The sequence below is a fragment of the Onychostruthus taczanowskii genome, unplaced genomic scaffold (genome assembly GCF_017590055.1).
Source record: "Onychostruthus taczanowskii isolate IOZ18803 unplaced genomic scaffold, ASM1759005v1 scaffold3, whole genome shotgun sequence".
Lineage (NCBI taxonomy): Eukaryota > Metazoa > Chordata > Aves > Passeriformes > Passeridae > Onychostruthus > Onychostruthus taczanowskii.
In genome coordinates this window covers 18,839,515-18,857,655 of record NW_024500349.1, presented here as the reverse complement: position 1 = coordinate 18,857,655, position 18,141 = coordinate 18,839,515, and the positions used below count along the sequence as shown (strand labels likewise).

The 18,141-nt window shown below is 43.7% G+C and overlaps 1 protein-coding gene across 1 annotated transcript in view; it reads left to right on the top strand.

The window, feature by feature from the left end:
- The first annotated feature begins 1,397 nt into the window (after positions 1 to 1,397).
- The window catches only part of DPP6 (dipeptidyl peptidase like 6), a 398,916-nt gene continuing 382,172 nt past the window's right edge, over positions 1,398 to 18,141 (top strand). The window contains exon 1 of the mRNA XM_041408558.1: positions 1,398 to 1,598. Coding sequence (XP_041264492.1) covers positions 1,398 to 1,598 — 201 coding nt within the window. The remainder of the gene's footprint in view (positions 1,599 to 18,141) is intronic.

Genomic DNA, 18,141 nt, shown 5'->3' with positions numbered 1-18,141 from the left:
ATCTGATCCCCACCCTGACCCCGACCCCGAACCCGACCCCAGCTCCAAGCCCAGCCTCGGCCCCGGCCGCAGCCCAGCCCCGGATCCATCCCCGGCGCCGGGATCGCTGTTGTTTATCCCCGGCCGGAGCCGCCGGGAGCAGCTTTGGGCGGATTTCCACTGAGGGGCGCTGAAGCACGTTTTAATGCAGCAAAAATGAATTAATACAAAAATAGTAAGAGACACGATTTACCGGATTATTTTAAAAAGCGGCGACAACGACCACCTCCAAAAAAACCCGCAACCCTTCCTCTTCTCCCTCCTCTCCCCGGCCGTGGGGGGAAGGAGACGGGCGGAGGGACGGGGAGCGGGCAGTGCTTGCTGGGCTGAGCCGTGCCCGCTGGGGCAGGGCAGGGCAGTGGGGAGGCTTCGCCCTCCCTCCCCTCGCCCTTTCCTCGGGACCGAGCCACTCCGCGCCCAGCGGCCTCCCAGAGCCCCTCCAGCTGCCGGTCCCGCCTCCCAGCCTCGCCTTCCCCCTCCCCACCTCTTTTTTCTCTCTGTCGGCTGGCGATCAGGTGTCTGTTGTCTTTTTTTTTTTTTTTTTTTTTTTTTTTTTTTTTTTTCCCCGGGGGAAAAAAAAAATAGGCAGGGAAAAATCCCAGAAGCTTTTTGAGTTGTTTCCCCGGGGAGAAAAAAAAAAAAAAGGCAGGGAAAAAACCCAGAAGGTACCGAAAAGGAGATGATCGTAGAAGAGCCCTCCTTCCCAAGAAGAGCAACGTGCTTTGAATGAGGCTTCCCAGCCTCTTCCACTCCGTCTCACACACTCTGTCACTCTGCCTCTCGCTTGTGCACACTGTTGGTATGCGACCTCGGAGGCGACTGCTCCGCCACCTCTGCCTGGGGAGCCGCTGACAGCCAGCGATTGAGCCAGCCCCCCTTCCTTTTTTTTTTTTTTTTTTTTTTTTTTTCCCTGCTTTTGCAAACACACACGCACACCCCCAAAGCACATTTAATGCTGATCCACTCAGGCGCCATTATCGGGGGTACGTCTTCGTGGAGTGTTTTGGTTATTTTTTTTTCTCTTCTATTTTTTTTTTCCTTCCCAACACTGGATGGTGCAGCATTCCCGGGGCCTGTGGTGTTACAGCTCGATTGCGTTTTATTATTTATTTATCTATCTTCTCTCTTCCTCCTCTCATCACTCCCCCGTCTCTGCTCTCGTGAACCCCCCCGGCTTCTCTCCGGGTGCCGGTGCAGAGGACCGGGGAGCAGGATCCCTCGCTCTCCCTCCCACTGATGTGGGACTGATCACCCGCGTGTAGCATGCTGTAGCCAAAAAAGAAGAGAGGAGGGGAAGAAAAAAAAAAAGAAGCGGCTCTCTTGCCCTCCCTCTCCCTCGTTTCCCGCGGATTGACTTCATGGCTTCACTGTACCAGCGGTTCAGCGGGAAGATCAACACCTCCCGCTCGTTCCCCGTTCCCCCCGAAGCGAGTCACCTCCTGGGCGCCCAGAGCAGCGAGGAGGACGGCGCTGCCGGCAAGACCCCGCGTCCATTGCAACAGGAAGGCGGCCGGCCCCGCTTCCAGTACCAGTCGCGAAGTGACTGCGAGGAGGAGGATGTAAGCGCCGGTGTCGTTCGCGTGGGGCTGGGTTGGGTTTTGGGTGCCCCCCCCTCCCCGCCCCCTGTCCTGCGGGATGGCTGTGTGCCCCTCTAAGCTGGCAGCGATTTCTTGCGGTTTGCCCGCTCTTCTTTGCGGGCGGGTCTTTGCGCTGTTCTTCTTGCCCTGAAGTGCCGGGAATAGTACGGGACGGAGCCCGCTGGGAGCCGAGCGGAGCCAGGACTCGCCCGCCCCCGCGCTGTCCCCGCAGCTCTCCCGTTACCGAGCTCCTTGCGCGGCTCTCCGCTCCCGTGGAGCGGGACTGGGGGGCGCGGGGTCAGCACCTTAGGAAACGACAAGTGCCAGCTCCGTCCTGCTGCCCCAATGAACGCGACAAGGCTCCCCACCCCCCTTTCTTTTTTTTTTAATTGTTTTTTTTTTTAATTTTTATTCCATGTTTTACCCTTTAACACTCTCCCGGGACAGAAGTCTTCACCTTGTCCCTCCCTCCCTCCTCGCCTTCCCATCAGCCTCCTCCTAACCTGGCAGCAGGGAAACTTTTTAACCCCTGAGCAGCTGTTTCTGGGTCTCTCTGTCTCCCCTCGCCGCTGTCCCCTGGCGGGCCCCCGCGGGGAAGCCGAAAACTTCGGCCGCGCACCTTCCGCTCCTTCAAAGGGTGCATCTGCATATCGCCTTAGTAACGAGTGACTAATCCAGGCCGCTGGCTGCCTGCTGTTTCCGATGGAGTTAAACTAGTCTGGGTCGATTGCCCCTGGTTCTTTCGGGGTGGCGAGGAGGGGGACAGACTCAGAGAACAAGGGCCAGTGATAGATCAAAACGTGTGGCTCCGCATGGCTGACTGGTGTTAGGTTTGCAGAGGGATTTGAGTGTGTTTTGCCTCTGTGGAAGCACACACAGGGGAAGCAAATGGCTGCAGTTGGGAATAATGTTTGTGTCTGTTAAAAATACTTCTTTGCCCGAGTGGGACGCGTTAGCTTTGCAGCAGGGTTTAGCTTTGGCTCTGGGAGCCTTCCCAAGCAAGGCACAGCTTCAAACCACAACAGCAGGGCTGTTTCACTCAGAAGAGAGAGTTGTGTATGCAGGCAAATGTCCTCGGATTATCTTTTAAATCACTGTCCATTCTCCCGTGCCTTCGTAAAGACTTTTGTGGTCCACAGAGCAAGTGCACTTTTGTCAGCGATGGGGCCAATCGACCTAAACCTCCCCCCGTGGCGACTGAATGCTGACATCTCCGGGGGACATCAGTGACAGGGACCTGAATTGACTCTTCCCTGTGACCCCCTCACCCGCAATGATCTTGGCACTGATGGCCCTTGGCCCTGGCCAAGTGCAGGAGGACACCGGGCCCTTCCCCGGGTGCCCACACCCACTCGTGACTCTCTCCCGGTGTGGCTGGGGACACGGGGCCCTTCCCGGCCGTGTGCTGGGCTCTAGGTGTCGCTGCGAGCCAGCGGAGTGCCGCCTCCAGGGCTGGGCTCAGGCACATTTTCCTCATTGTTTTAATTTCGCTTTCCTGAGCTTGCAGACAGCAGATGTCTGGAGCCGCTTCTCTGGTCACCAGAAGCGCTGAGTCCGGAAGCAGAGGAAAGCCTGCAGTTTAGCATGTGCGAGTGATTTCTGCTGACAGGCTCCAAAATAATAATAATAAGAATATCCTTTAACTTCTATAAAGAAAGGTTTTCTCTCTTTCGTTTTTTTTTTCCCCCTTTCTTTTCTTCCCCCTCCTTCCCTCTTCCCCCACGTCCCCTCAGAGTTGTGTGGGTGAAGAGAGCTGCTGGGCACTGCTGTTTTTTGGGGGACACTGCTGTCTGTGCCTGCCTGGTGTCTTCTGCAACGAAGTGCAAAAAAGTGTCGCCAGAAGCAGGGATTTGGGGTGACTCCTTAACGCACGTGGGCACTTAGTGTGAGTTAGTCTAAAGGGGGCAACCTGTACGAGAAATTCCCTTGGACTGGCTCGGCAGTTCACAGGGGCACCCTTTCAGTAGAGACTGGGAAACCTGAGCCGGTGGTCTCTGGCAGAGAGTCGTTCAGGTCGGGAGGAAGAAGTCGTGACAAACCAGTGGAAATGGCCTTTAAATCGTGTGTTTCAGGGAGCGGGGTCCATCCCTCGGGGCCAGGCTCCGGCAGGAGGGGCGGGAGGCTGGAGGTGTCCGCGGTGCTGAACCGGGGCGGGGCCGGGCTGGGGCAGCTGTCCGGGGTGCTGAACCCCTCTGTCCCGGGTCAGAGGAGCTGTCCGGGGTGCTGAACCCCTCTGTCCCGGGTCAGAGGAGCTGTCCGGGGTGCCGAACCCCTCTGTCCCGGGTCAGAATAGCTGTCCGGGGTGCCGAACCTGTCCTATCCTGGGTCAGAAGGAGCTGTCCGGGGTGCCGAATCCGTCCTATCCTGGGTCAGAAGGAGCTGTTTGCTCTCCAAACACTCCTAGGACCATGCCAGGGCGAGCTGACTATGACCTCTCGCCTCTGTCTATGGTGAGAGCAGCAGAGACAGAATGGCAGCAGTCAGGCTCAATCAGGACGAGTAAATGCAGCCCTGGGCATGAAACCCTTGAAGAAAGGGGGAAAGTGAGGCAGAGAGCTCACAAAGACCATGGACGAGTCCAAGGAGAGTGGTCTGTTTGTGCTGGGTGCCAGGAGTATGTGCTGTTTCTCATCATGGGCAAGGGCTTAAGGACACAGCACTGGAAACTCTTTCCTAAGATTAGACTTCTGTTTTCTGTCTTTCACAAGTGGGACATTCACGTTGTCTTTCATCTTTTGACATCAATGTAGTAGGAAAAGCCAGAACTTAAACATATAGAAACAAAGGGTTTTCTCCCTTCTCACACTTGGAAATATCAAAACAAACCTGAGAATGAGACTGTTCTGTTCCTAACTTTGTCATGTGATTAATAAAAAGGAGAGAACTGAGTGTATTTTATGGGTTACTGATGATGACTTTTCCTATTGAAATATGTGTGCTGTATTTTTAAGCACCAGCACAGACATCAATGCAGAACAAAACAGAGGGAAAGACAGGATGTTGCCTTTGAAGGTCACAGTATTGTAAGTAAGGATTCTGTCCACTGGAAGTACTACTGATGGAAAAATACTGCTTGGAATCTATAAAGAGTTAAAAGGAGGTAGTAACTCCCTAACAAAATTCAAATCAAAACCAATAACGATTTTATATGACAACTGCTGACTTACAGGCACCATTGAGACACACTTGAGAACATTGTTTTAGTAACATAAAATACAGCAAAGTAGAGGTGACAGCATTCTTTAGAATTTTAAATAGTTTTTACTATGATTCAACTCGTGGCAGGTATATGAAAAAATATATGTGTAGTAGACCTAACTACTGAAGAAAACCTGGATTAAGTCTTGTGAAATGTTCACGTTAATTGTTCATCTGATGAGACAATCATGTTATTTACAAGAGGAGTAATAAAGAAACTAGGGTCTGTATAAATGACCCCAGAAAAACATTTCCTAGTTGCCTCTGTGGCATCATTGATATTAAAGTAATTGCAACAGTTTTAAACAAAATTCAGATTACATATTTACCTTGTTATAAGATTAGCTTTTTACTACATTTATTTAGATGAGGAAACATCTCTGAGAACTCTTCATTCAGTTTAGTGTGGTGGTATAGCAGGTTATACAATTTTGTTAACACAATTCTCTTTTTTAGATTAATGAGGTTACCTTTTAAATAGTGATTTTGATTGGTTTAATTTTTAGACTGATGAGATAAATGCTTTGCATGTTGTACAGTGGAAGGGATTTTCTCCTACACATTGACTTGAGAACTGTTTTCTCATAAAACAGAGCTTCATCTTTTTCAAGCTTCTTTCTTGGCATCACAGTGATTAATGAGTTTAATTTTTGCAGGCAACTGCCAGGAGGTGCTGAGTAAGATGTATCGTGCTGATTGTGTGTAATGCCGCTCCTTTTAATTACTGGGATGATAACAATGCATTAATCAGGTGCATAAAAAATTCAACACTTTCCTGTAACGTGGAATATTGATCCATTTTATAAGGAACTCATAGAAGTAATTTTTAAAGTGAATTGATAAGTTATCTGTTACAAATATTGAATCCTCCAGTGAAACATCATAATATTTTTTTATATGAAAAGCCACATGCTGCATTCTTACAGGTTCATTACTTAGCCAAAACTATTATTGGCTTTAATAGGAGACTTAAGCATATTAAAAAAGAGCTAGTCCCAAAGCACAAAAGCTTTCATTCCTCTGACTATTCTTTCAAGAACTGAATTCTGAATATTTCTTTCTTTTTTACATTTGCTTAAAACTACATTTAGGCATATATTATACTTTATTAGTTCTGCAATTGATGATTCAGACTTATTTACCTTTTCAGAAGGTGTTCATTCAGATATAAATAGAGATCACTTTGAGATGCCTCAGTAAAACTGTGTTTTGTGCTTGGATAAATTAAGGATTTAGTAATTCAAATATCCTTTGTTAACAGAGTGAGTCTGAGAAAGTGAAAATCAAAGCCATCAGTGTTAAAAAAAAAAAAAAAGTAATTTGGTACATCAGGCTTGCCGTTGCATGTAATTGAAAGTGTTAATTTACAGTTCATTATTTGTCTAACAGGAAGAGATATTGCCTCCTCAGAAATGTTGAGGCCTGAGCGTCAGGCAACAGGCATTTCAAAATTGGGGTGTTTTTTCCTAAAGAGATTAATGGATTGATTGTATAGAGGAGTTTGTGGGACTGCGGAAACCCTGACTTTGTTGTAAGCTATAACAACTTGAATTGTAACCAGAAGTCTATCTATAGACCTGTACTACTCTGTGTATGGGCAAAACCAAATGTTTAATTCTGTAAGAATCTCCTATTCTTAAGTCTGTAAGATTCTCCTAGAATCTTCTTGGTGAGTTCTTGGATGCTGAGCTCAGTTATCCTCCAGCCATTAAGATGCAGAGAGTGGGAATGGTTATTTCCATATAAATAGTTAGGCCCTGCTGACATTCTGTAAGCTCACCTTTTGAAAGGAATAAAAACTGCAGTTTACTTCCTTCAAAAGGAATAGTTACAAACCTTTTTAGATCATGGTTTATATTTGCACAGAAGCTCATAGTATATTTTGTGATTACTGAATACTGGACACTGATCTGCAAGTGATACACTTTTTACACTTCACTTTATGGCTATATCTATAATTAACCAAACTTATGATATTTGCTGCCAGTTTAAAATCAGCCTCTGTTTCTGCAGTCTTCACTAGCCTTGGTGATGATGCACACACTAAAAAATCTACCAGGGAAAATGTATTTTTAAGTATTCAGAAATAACTGTGTGAAGAGGCTGAATCATCTCTCTGATAGTAGTGAACTGTGCCATAGGTTGGGGTACCTCACGTAGAGTACTCAGCTCATGTTATTCCTCTTTCTGAGCTGGGAGCTCGAGTGCAGAAAGCAGAGAATGAGCCCAGGGCTGGAGCAGCTCAAGTTGCTTTCCAAGGGGTTTTAAAGACATAGGAGGTGGGGAAAATATATAAATATGTGAGTAGGTGCTGTTCTCCATCCATTTTTGTTTCAGGAAAGGCCAGACTGAAGGCAGTCCTTAGGGTGTGTATCACAGCTTGGAAAATGCTCTTTGGGAGTCAGCAGATTTTGTCATTTGAAATAAAAAGCTTTACATTATTTCGGGCTAATATATTTATGCTTGTGCTGGTGCAGCAAAACCTCCCATTACAGTTCATTATCTGCAGGTTAATGATTTGGTGTTTTTTTTTTTTTTTTATTTTTTTTTTTATTATTTTTTTTTTTTTTTTATTTTCCCTGGATTTCTGCCTGATGTGCAGGATGATTCCCAGCATGTTGCCGGGAGGTGAGAGCATTTTCATCCCGTGACCAAGGGGTGGCAGCGTGTGGTGATCCCACCGTTCCTATGGAGCTCTTGGCTTTTCCTGGCTTTTGCAGGAAAACATCAACCACCCCCTTGTTTACACACTCACACCTACACGTGGGGGTTCTTCAACTCCTTCCTGCTGTCTCTAGGTCTGATGGAACCGGTGGCAGTTTTGTAACTCTCTTTTTCACCTTCTGGTGGAAATATTTGTTTTCAAAGCTTATAAGAAATGGTTCAGCAATAGTTTTAAGTACATGGAGGAAGGAGGGAAGAAATAAACCTTCCTTCTAAGGGAATGTTTTTCTCTGTTCTCCCAAAGGAAAGCAAAAAAAAAAAGCCTTTTTTTAACTTTTTTTTATTTTTTTTTTCCAAAAGTCTCTTTCACTCACCGATTTTCACTCATTGGTTGTGATGCAGTGTGTCTTTTCAAAATACGTGCAGAAAATTTAGGTTTGTTATTTCAAGGCGTTTCAAAAGATTTGTGGTCAAGCATAAAAATAGATACTGAAATATATTGCCTAGATAGATGCACAAATACTCATTTTGGATTAGTTTTTTCTACTGATATATGCACCTTTGAAAATATTATGTCTATTAATTAAATTGTGGGTGTTTGGTACTGGTGAGATTCAGTGTGGGTGAGTTAACTGAGTTAAAGAATATTTTGAGTGTGTGCATTCATCTATAGGAATAGATCACTGTGCCATAATCCTGACTGCCAGTGTATAGCTATAAAAGAGGGTGGGAACGGGAATGGGTAGGAATGGATGTTTTGCAGCACAGAGCAGTGCAGGAGGGAAGAGAGGGAGAGTGTGGTGGGACAATCCAGGAAAGGATTCTGAAGGAGGAATGGGCAGTGGTTTCTCTGTAGTGGAAAGATAAGTCCTTCACAACATTTCCACCTGTAGAGTGTTTGGGAACATAAATTTTCCACATGCAACCAGAGCTTTAATTGCATCTTATTTTTAAAGCACTTTAATTTAGAGATGTTTCATAGTTTATTTTGTCAAAATAGCACTTGAAAATCTTCCCAAAGTTTACAGCAAAGATTAATACAGTTTTTAAGCCTCAGGGAACTTGCAATATGGAGGCAGAGGGAGAGGTAGAGAGGGGTCAGGTTCTCAATCACTCTGCAAACATTTAAGTTTACATGAAGGTACTGAAGTGTGTGAGGTAATTAGAAAAATACCAATTTTGTGACTCTCTGCTGAGGAAAACTGAATATGTTTTTTAATTGTTCATCACTTACAAGGTGTAAATTATTTTACTCTAAACAAAGTGCTTGTCAGTGGAGCTTAGCTATTACATGGATTCCTCCAGGAGTTGCAGTCTCTGTGCCTTTTAAAACTGCAATTCTTCTTCTTCTTCTTTCTTCTTTCTTCTTTTCTTCTTCTTCTTTCTTCTTCTTCTTCTTCCTCCTTCTTTCTTCTTTCTTCTTCTTTCTCCTTCTTTCTCCTTCTTCTTCTTCTTCATTATAATTATAATCATCATTATTATTATTATTTTTTTTTTATTATGTTCACTTTGCAGATGGAAAATTGGAGGCTGAGCTGGCACATGAACAGTTCGTCTCAGCTCTGTGGCAGCAATGGTCTGCTGTGGCTCAGCCTTGTGAGCTATTGCAGTTTCTGGTTCTAGGCCCCAGGGGCTTTAAGACTAAAAATTGTTCCAGTTATCACCATGGATATTCTTACAGGTGTAAAACTAATTGTGAAGTCTAGCACATTTAAGTCTTTGTTGTATCTAGCACTAATTTCTGACAGTTTTCCAGCTCTTCAAGACTTTGGAGTTTGCTTTGAGCAAAAGGAGATTTAAAGCATCTAAAAGGAAGGACAGGAGTACCTTAATGCTTTCACTATAATATTTCAGGGAGGAGGTGGTTTGGGGCTTTTTATATTTCTTTTCTGTATTTGTCAATAGCATCTGCTCCAGCATTTCAAGCAGATTTCAGTCTAGGCAGAACTCAAAAGCAAATGCAAATTTCTCCCCAGGCTTTCTCTTTTGGATATACAGAGCTACATGAAATGGAAATGCAGCAGTGGGAAATGCTTGGTAACCTCAGCTCCAGTTATACCACAGTCATTGATTTTAAAGTGTTTATGACAAAAGCATGTTTGTGTTCCTTATTTTCCATTAAAATAAGCTCAAACTCTCTATAAAAGAATGTATCTGTGGCATTTTGGTTTGAGGAGAAATGAAACCCATGCAGACTGAGCAAATACAGATGTTGCTGCAGTCTCCAAGCCCTGGATCTGAAGGCACTTGGTGAGCAGACCCTGCAGGAGGTTCACAGAGGGTCCCTGTGCCTGCTGCTTTCCTCCTGTTCTGGCAGGGGAAGAAGAGAAGTCCAGCAACTGGGCAGCAGCAGGAGGCTTGGTACTGCCTGTTGTCCCTCCTCAAGGGTATGAGCAGTGGTTTGCAGAGCCCAGCCTGTACAGTTTGTGTCTGCAAAGAAGAATTCAAGTGTCCTGCAGTGCCTCTGGCTAAGAGGAATTAAAAAAGATTTTTATTTTTAAGGCCAGCCTTTGGCAAAAGAGAAAGTATGACCTGCTAACAGCAGCAAAACAGATACTTATGCTTGTAACAGGGTTACAAAAAGGAATATTGTGGCAGCTGCTGCTGGTGGCTGGTAAGGTAGTGTGGGAGTTGGCTCTGGGGTGGAGGGCTCTTCCAATTTGCTCCCAAGACTTCTGAATTCCTTATAAACCACAGGGGCAGCAAGCACAGCTCATCCCTTTCCCTCTCCCATCCCTCAGCTCTACCTCATGGGAGAAGAATTCTGTGGTTTTTTGCACTGCTGGGAAGCCATGAGTCAGTTCTTCCTCCCTATCTACCAGGGGGCTGCTGGCAGCCTTATCTCTCTGGCCTGGCACCTAAGGATGGTGCCCAGCAAAACCCAGATGGCTCCGCTCCAGCCGCTTCCCAGGGATGTTCCTTCTGGCATTGCAAAGTTCAGCTCCTGCCTGTGGCCCTGCCCTCCTCTCAGGATGGGCAGGTTGGGTTGTCTTGTGTTTCCCCTTTGCTCTCTGCTCGAGCAGACTCAAGCAGAGAGCAAAGGGGATGTTGGGATCTGCTTTAAATAGAGTTTGACCTCTTGCATAAGAGACTGATTGTCCCAAGATAAGTTTATTGCATACAAAGCTCTGAGATTTGCACAGATTGCTTGTGGGATTATGTTTCATGTGACTGTAGAATCCTATCTTTGTTTGTAATTTATTGCTTAATCTTTCCTCATGTTTCTGTATAACCTGTATTAAATATGATTTGGTTTTGATTTTGTTTTTCTATTTCTATTTCATCTGTGTGTTAGAAAAGAAAAGCAATATTTAAAAGACTGAACTTCTATTACTTTGTTCTCAGGGAAGTTGTAGAAATCAACAACCTTGTTGCCATAGACACATAAATACTTTATAGTGAACCAAAGATTTTCACTTCTACTACTCTTACTGCCAGGCATATTGAATCTAAGCACTTTATTGATACAGCTCCTCTGCCTGCTCTCTATTAACATCTTAGTTTTCATTTTTTTCTTTTCTTTTTTATTATATTTTTGGTGTAATGCCAGATACAACAGAAAACACATGGAGAAAACACTAAAGGTATTATAGTGCTTCACAATGGTGCCTCTGATAAAGTTGGTGCTGTTGAAGCAGCTTCTTTGTTCTGTTATGAACTGCAGCACAAACACTTGTCAGAACACATACAGTGAGTCATTGCAAACAAGAGCAATTAATTAAAACTGACATAGCCAAGGTTTAGGATCACAGTAACCCCTTCTATTGTACTTGCCTTGTTTGTACTCTCTGTGTTTGAGGATGGTGAGACTGAAACAGGCTTCTTCAAGGAGTGGGCAATCTCACTGATTTCTGGGCACATTTCAATACCTTCTGTTTGAGGGGACATGGATCAGTGATGGAGCACTGGAAGAACTGTTAGGGAAGACTTGCAGTTCCTGGGTCTGCCACTGACCTGCTGCATGACCTTCAGCCAGTTATTTACCTTTGTGAGACAGGATCTGCATCTCTTGGGCACCATAAAGGAATCAGAGCCGACTTCATTTGCGGTTTCCTTTTGAGGGGTGCAGAATTAAATAATTTTTGCTTTGGGCCTAAAGCTTCGGTCTAAAAAGAACCCATGGACAGAAACATGAGATTATTAATAATTAGTAGTGCTGTCATTAATTCTGACAGTGGCAACATTTGTAGGAGCATTGCTAATACCCAAAACAGGCCCTGATTGTGCTTGTTTGTGGTGGGCTAAAGGTCTCTCTCATTACAATGTTTCACAGGCACTGCCAGGAACTGATAATCACTATAATGCACATTTTTTCTTTTAGCTAAGAAAAGCTAATAAGCATCTGTAGTTTTGAAAATGTCAGATTGAGCCAAAGTGCATGCAATTAGATAAGGATAATGTAGCAGATAATAAGGAGATACATGATAGTGGGTGAGCAGTTATCAGACTGTTGTGCTTTGGCTGCTGAAGTAGAAAAGGGAGCAGTGGTTGGTTGAGGGGAAACATGCCAAGAGTTGTCACAAAGGGAAACCTGAGCTAATGTGGTGAAGTGACAAGGTTGGTCCTGGGGAGGCATGAACATGGGTGGCAGGTTTTTGGTGGATGGAAGGGTTGTCTGGTCCATAAGTCATGTACTTGGGAGGTGGGAAAGGCCACTGAGGAAAAAAAAGGGAAGCAAATGTGGAAAGGAAGATGGGCAGAATGGAGTAATTTGTGGTTGCTGTCCCTGAGGTTCCTTTTTTTCTTTTTTCAAAGACTCTCTGCCTTCTGTGTGTGTGGGGTGTCTGGGCTGTTCTGGCAGCTTTAGTGTGCTAAAACCTTTCTGAGATTTCCTTTGCCCAAAAGGAGACACAGCCATGATACACTCATTAGGAGCCTGGGTGGGAATTTTCAATCAATGTCCTCAGTTTAATTTGTCTCTGGGGGAAAGAATGAGGCAGACTTTGGGAGCAAGATTAAAAACAAGAGGATGAGAAACAGACAAAGGACAGGGGAAAAGAAATAAGAAAGAGGAAAGCCATGAGGCACAGAACTGGAAGTCATCTCTGATACTGGAAGATAAGGAATTTTGCTTCTAATTTTTTTTTTTTTTTCTATGGGGCAAAATATTTTTTGTGGCTGAGACAGAATATTCCATGTTTTCCTTTTCCTTCTACTTAGCCTAATCTAGCAGCTCGTTCTTGACAGGATGGCAGGCTCTTTGTAATCTGGAAGACTGGACATTTTTGTCTGATGTTTTTTCCTGAAAAGCCTCTTCTACTCTTTTTCCACCTCTCATGAAGTGTTCTGGTGCCTCCAGAGGGAAGAGATTGGAAACTATTTGTGCTGTATTTTGGTTCTATGATAACTTTTTCCACTTTTTTCCTCTTTAGAATTCACCAAATATCTTTATAAAATATCTTTATAAATATCTTTTTACAAATATCTTTATAAAATACCTGACAGAGAAGCTGTATAGTTCTCATTCTCTCCTCCTTTGTAGTGTCTCTAAGAAGGTATTCTATAAATACTTGTGACTAGCTATGTAGTGTTACAGCTGCAGTCTTAGGAAAAAAAATATTATATATTTGAAATGTGAATAACAAATTCAAGGAATATTTTGTCACTTACACTGTCCCTTTACATTTCAGTTTACACCAGAATATATTCTCCTTTTTTGGTGTACTTTCAGCCTAGATTAACTGTGTTTGTATTACAGGGTTTTATAGAAGTGTATGTTTGATGTTTGGAGAGGTGTCTAGGAGAATCACAGAAATCACAGATTTGTTTGGGTTGGAAGGGATCTTAAAAATCCTCTTTCCCATGGGCAAGAGCACCTTCACTGTCTGTGAAAATATGGATTGAAATCCGGGGCAGGGCGGGGGGATTAAAAAATTCTATTTCCTTGAATGTTCAGAGAAGATAACAGCACATTCATAGGATGTAAATTCAGAGCACATATAAACATGGCCAAAATGGTTATTTTTGTTGTTTTGTTCCACTTTTACAATTCAGTCATTAGCAAGTTATTTGTTCCTCAGTAAGTTGTTCTTCTCCAGGCAATGGGCAAACCTGATCTTAGAGGAGAGGCAAAAGAGAGGAAATCCTGTGTCTTCTCTCATGCTGGGTCATGAGGGAACATTTCCTTTCTCTCAGGGGTGCTCATAACACCTGCACAGCTCTGTGGTGACTCTCTCCTTTTTGGATGAGCTACAGAAATGCCTCATTGAGCAGAGGAGGTGAAGGTTAAGAGCAAGGTTAAAAGCAGTTTAATCACACTCAGTAAATCTGCATGTGAAATCCCTCAAATTATAACCATGTTCCTTCACTGTCCCTCCATGTGTGTGCTAAGCTGGAGCTCTCCTGGAAATGGGCTTTTGGCAGATAGCACATGGCCCTTGGGCTGGAAGGATGCCGGAGAGTGCCACAATCAGCTTTGTAACTGTGCAGCTCAGTGCAAAACATAGGAAGCAGCAGTGTGAATCAGAGGATTGAATTTGCTCTAAAAGTTCCACACAAGGCCCCTCTTTTGCTGAAGACAGATTGTGCCAGTCCAACCTGAAAAACTGTAATTTAATTTGAAAGCGCCGTTCTGCTTTCCTTTCAGCTGATCTTGACTGGTGACAAGCCATAAAATTTCTCTGTGGTCCGCTGCAGTTTAATAGATGAGGATTTCCTAACTTCATAAAATGATTAAAAGCACTCCAGTGGTATACTAATAGCAAGGTTTCTGTGAGACAGCTCAATCAGCAGGATCCAGGGCCCTTTGAGAAAAGTTTGGTGAGTGTTGCTTGAAAGGCAGATTGCTGAGATGGGTCATAATTGAGGGAGACTCATAAACTGCAAGACTCAAAGTAACTTAAAGAAGAAAATGTTAAAGGATCTGTGTAACAGAGATTTTTTTGCTGTTTGCCACAATGCTGTAAAGATAAATTGTACAATGATCAATGTCTCCAGCAGAGATAAGTGATAACTATGGGGCTCATTTTGGCAGCAGCCCACTCCTGGGTTTTTCTTTAACCCAATACCTTGGACAGCACTGAAAAGCAGAAAGATACAGCTTAGTTTGTGTGTACAGCCTGCGTCTCATCTAGAAAACTAATCTTCCTCCAGCATTTTGGATCATAAACCAAAATCTGAATCCACTTTCATCAATTGTTTGTAAGTAATGAACCATTTCAGGAGTGCTCTGTTCTGTTCAGGGCATTTCTACAAACAGAAGAAGGATATTTATGGACTGATTGTAAAATGCATGTTGGGCATCAGGCACTGCCTTTCCTCTCTCCCTCTCCCTCCTTTCATATGAGCTGGCTGTGACTTTCCAAACAAGCAAGAAAATGTGACTGTTTTATTTTTCTATCCCATTTGTTTTCATGAATGTGAAGCAGAGGCTAGCTAAGGGGAAACCAGATATTTGGAAACTGAACCTCAGCCTCAGTTTAGATAACTCAAATTTCTAAGACTGGGTGAAGAAATGTGGTGGTGGCTTTTAATCAAATGGGTTATTTGAGAGTTTGTCTGCTGACCTTGCTGAACTTTCTGATGAAAACTTAGAAGATATCTCACAGTTAGTGCTTACTACTCTTTTCTTCCTCTGGAGCCCAGAGAAGTTCAGCGAAGTACAGCACAAAAACATATTTTTTACATCACAGTGACATAATCTTCAGAGTTTCCAAATGTAAATTTGTGTGCTGACTAAAAGATGAAGAGGCTTTTTATACTTAATAGGTCTTATCTCTTATCAAAGCAGGAGATTAGAATTTTCCACGACTTGGGCTCTCCCTTCTGCTGATAATGGTGGAAATGGAGAATCTATCCATCCTCAGGATATCTGTCTAGGAGAAAGTTTCATTGTCAGACTGAGGCATTTGCAGCATTTTTCTTGGTCAGCTTCAACAATCACTGATTCTCATTTATTCAGGTCAATGGGCCCTTCTCTGGAGACAGTAAAGTCTTGTAAAATGAAGGATATTGTTGGAAATTGAATTGATGGCTCTGATCTGGTCATAAATTGTTTTAGGCAGGAAATAACAAGATTTTCATGATCTTGAGCATTGAAGTATTCTAGAAAGACTGGGAAAAAATAAAAGTTATATCAAGCTTTCAGCTAGATTTCAGAAATCCTACTTTTGTGGGATTGTATACCTGCTCTTGGAAGCAGTGAAAACATAAGGGCCACTTTTTCAACTAAATCTATTGAAATTTTGCATGAGCCAGTGAAGAGGTCTCTGCCTCCAGCTAGGTAACAGGAACTCAGTTTTGATTATACAGGCTAAAACATCTTTTCAAAGGTTATTAAACTCTGTGTTTATTAAAAAAAACCTCACAGTCAAATGGGTTATACAGGGCTGAATCTGTCTTTTGAATGTATTTTCAAGACAGTTCAGTCAGGTTTATTTGAGAGTCCCTTGATTGCTGCATTTCAAACAACTTCTGTCAGATGTCTATGATATTTCTCTAAACATTTCCAGCTACCTCCCCTGTAGGCCAAATACTTTTTAATTTCCAGAGGGAAGATGTCAAGAGGTCTGTCACTAGGAGGGCAGCAGCATGTATAGACATTTATGTTGCAAATATCCAGTGGGGGAAAATCTAATTCAGTGCAGTTCTTTTTCCCTTATTATAGAATTGTGCATTCTTTTTTTTGCTTGGCTTTAGTGTTTCTACACAGGGTCCCAGAGTCCTTCATAAGGAGTAGCTTTGCCTATCCATAACAAAGACAGTTTGCAAAGAAAAGCCTGTGGATGGGAAACTCAGAAGAACATCAGACAGTTTGTTTTCTGTTATAGGACCACTATAGTGTATGAACATTGCCTGCAGACTGTCTAAGTTGTAGATTTTAGTATCTGAAGAGAATTTAGTACCTCAATACATTCAAATGATCTAGAACACTGAGCTGAGTTTGAACAGCATCACTGAGTATTTTCCTTTTTTAATACAAATCACTTCCAGGCCATAGGAGCAGTGCTGCTCACATGACAGAAGTGCTCAGCTATAAGCACACAAGTTCATAAAGTCTCTCTGTGCTTCCTCTCACAAACAGGCAGAACAAGAGTTCACTCCATGTAGGAGCCCACCTGGTGCCTTTCAATGGCTCATTGCACTGTATGGGTTCAGAGTGGGTTTAACACATGTTGGAACATTTGAGTAATGAAACACAAATTGTTTTAGAGGCCCCACCTGGAGGAGCAAAACCGCCCATTACTGTGTGGCATTTGTCTGATGAGAAGTCTAGAATTCGTTCTCAGCCTTGTTCCAAACCCCATTTTTCGGGCTGAGCTCTTGGCTGCTGCTGCAGAGCCAGGAGGAGTCTCCTCTCTCCTGTCCTTTCTGAACACAGGAAACACAGGAGAGTTGGAAAGAAAAGTGAGGAAAAGTGAGCATGGCTGGGTGTGGTGGTGGTGGTAGGAGTGCCAGGATGAAGGGCTGTTCTCCTCAGCAGATGGTGAGTGCAAAAGTCACCCAAGAAGGGGTGCCACAGGCAGTGCCAGGCAATTCCTGTTAGCTTCTTCCCCTCAGTATCCCTAGTGGTGATTTTTCAAGACCACTGTGGGCTCTAAATTCTGCCAGTGTAGGAATGACTTGTGAGCAGCTGTGTCCTTGCTGTGTGTGGCCCTGAGCACTTGTGAGAACTTGACCCACGACCCAGCCTGGTTTAATGCAGTCACTTCTCCAAATCAAGTGATGACATGAATACATGGGAAGAGATTTAATGCAGCAGGACTGCTCTGAGGCAGCAAATTTCTTACCAATTATTCCAGAACTGAGAGAGGAGAAGGGTACTCTGCTTTTTTGAGCAGTGCAAGAGGGAAAGAGCAGAAGTGGTGCTTTCTGGAATGAGTGCTGAGGGGAAGCAGTGACAGTGTGGTTAGAGGCAGAGGATGCAGGTGACAGCTTTGCACAAGTGCACAGGAGTGGATTGGGTGCTCAGGACAGCAGTGATGTTGATGGGGTGGTATTGTATTTGCAGGGACCCTCATGGCAGAAAGGAATGATGAATCTGACTCCATGTTCTCAGAAGGCTAATTTATTGTTTTATGATACTATATTATATCAAAGAATACTACACTAAACTATACTAAAGAATACAGAAAGGATACTTACAGAATGCTGAAAAGATAATAATGAAAACTCATGAGTCTGTCCAGAGTCCCAACGCAGCTTGGCCCTCATTGGCCAATGAGTGAAAACAACTCACACCAGAAACCCATGAAACAATCACCTGTGGGTAAACAATCTCCAAACACCTTCCAAATGAGCAAAACAGAAGAGAAGCAAATGAGATAATATTGTTTTCCTTTTTCTCTGAGGTTTCTCAGTTTCCCAGGAGAAAAATCCTGGCCGAAGGGATTTTTCAGAAAATATGAATATGACAGGGTGGAAATTGCCAAAGTAGCCTCTGGTTATCTCATCCCAGCAGCAGAGGGAAGGCAAGCTGCATGTGAGCAGTAAGTCAGCCAAACCCGTGGCTGTGGCACAGGACTGGGAGTTAGAAAGCTGGCTTCTCTTCCTGTGTGGCATTTAATTTTTCAGGAACATTTAAATCCCTGGGTTGTATTGGGCAGATTTTTCAGAAGATTTTGGTTATGAAATAAAAGCCATCTTATATTGTTTCTACACTGCTGTTAAGATGAAGCGTTCTTGTTATATCCTATAATCTTACTTGAGCTTTCTGTTCTTGATG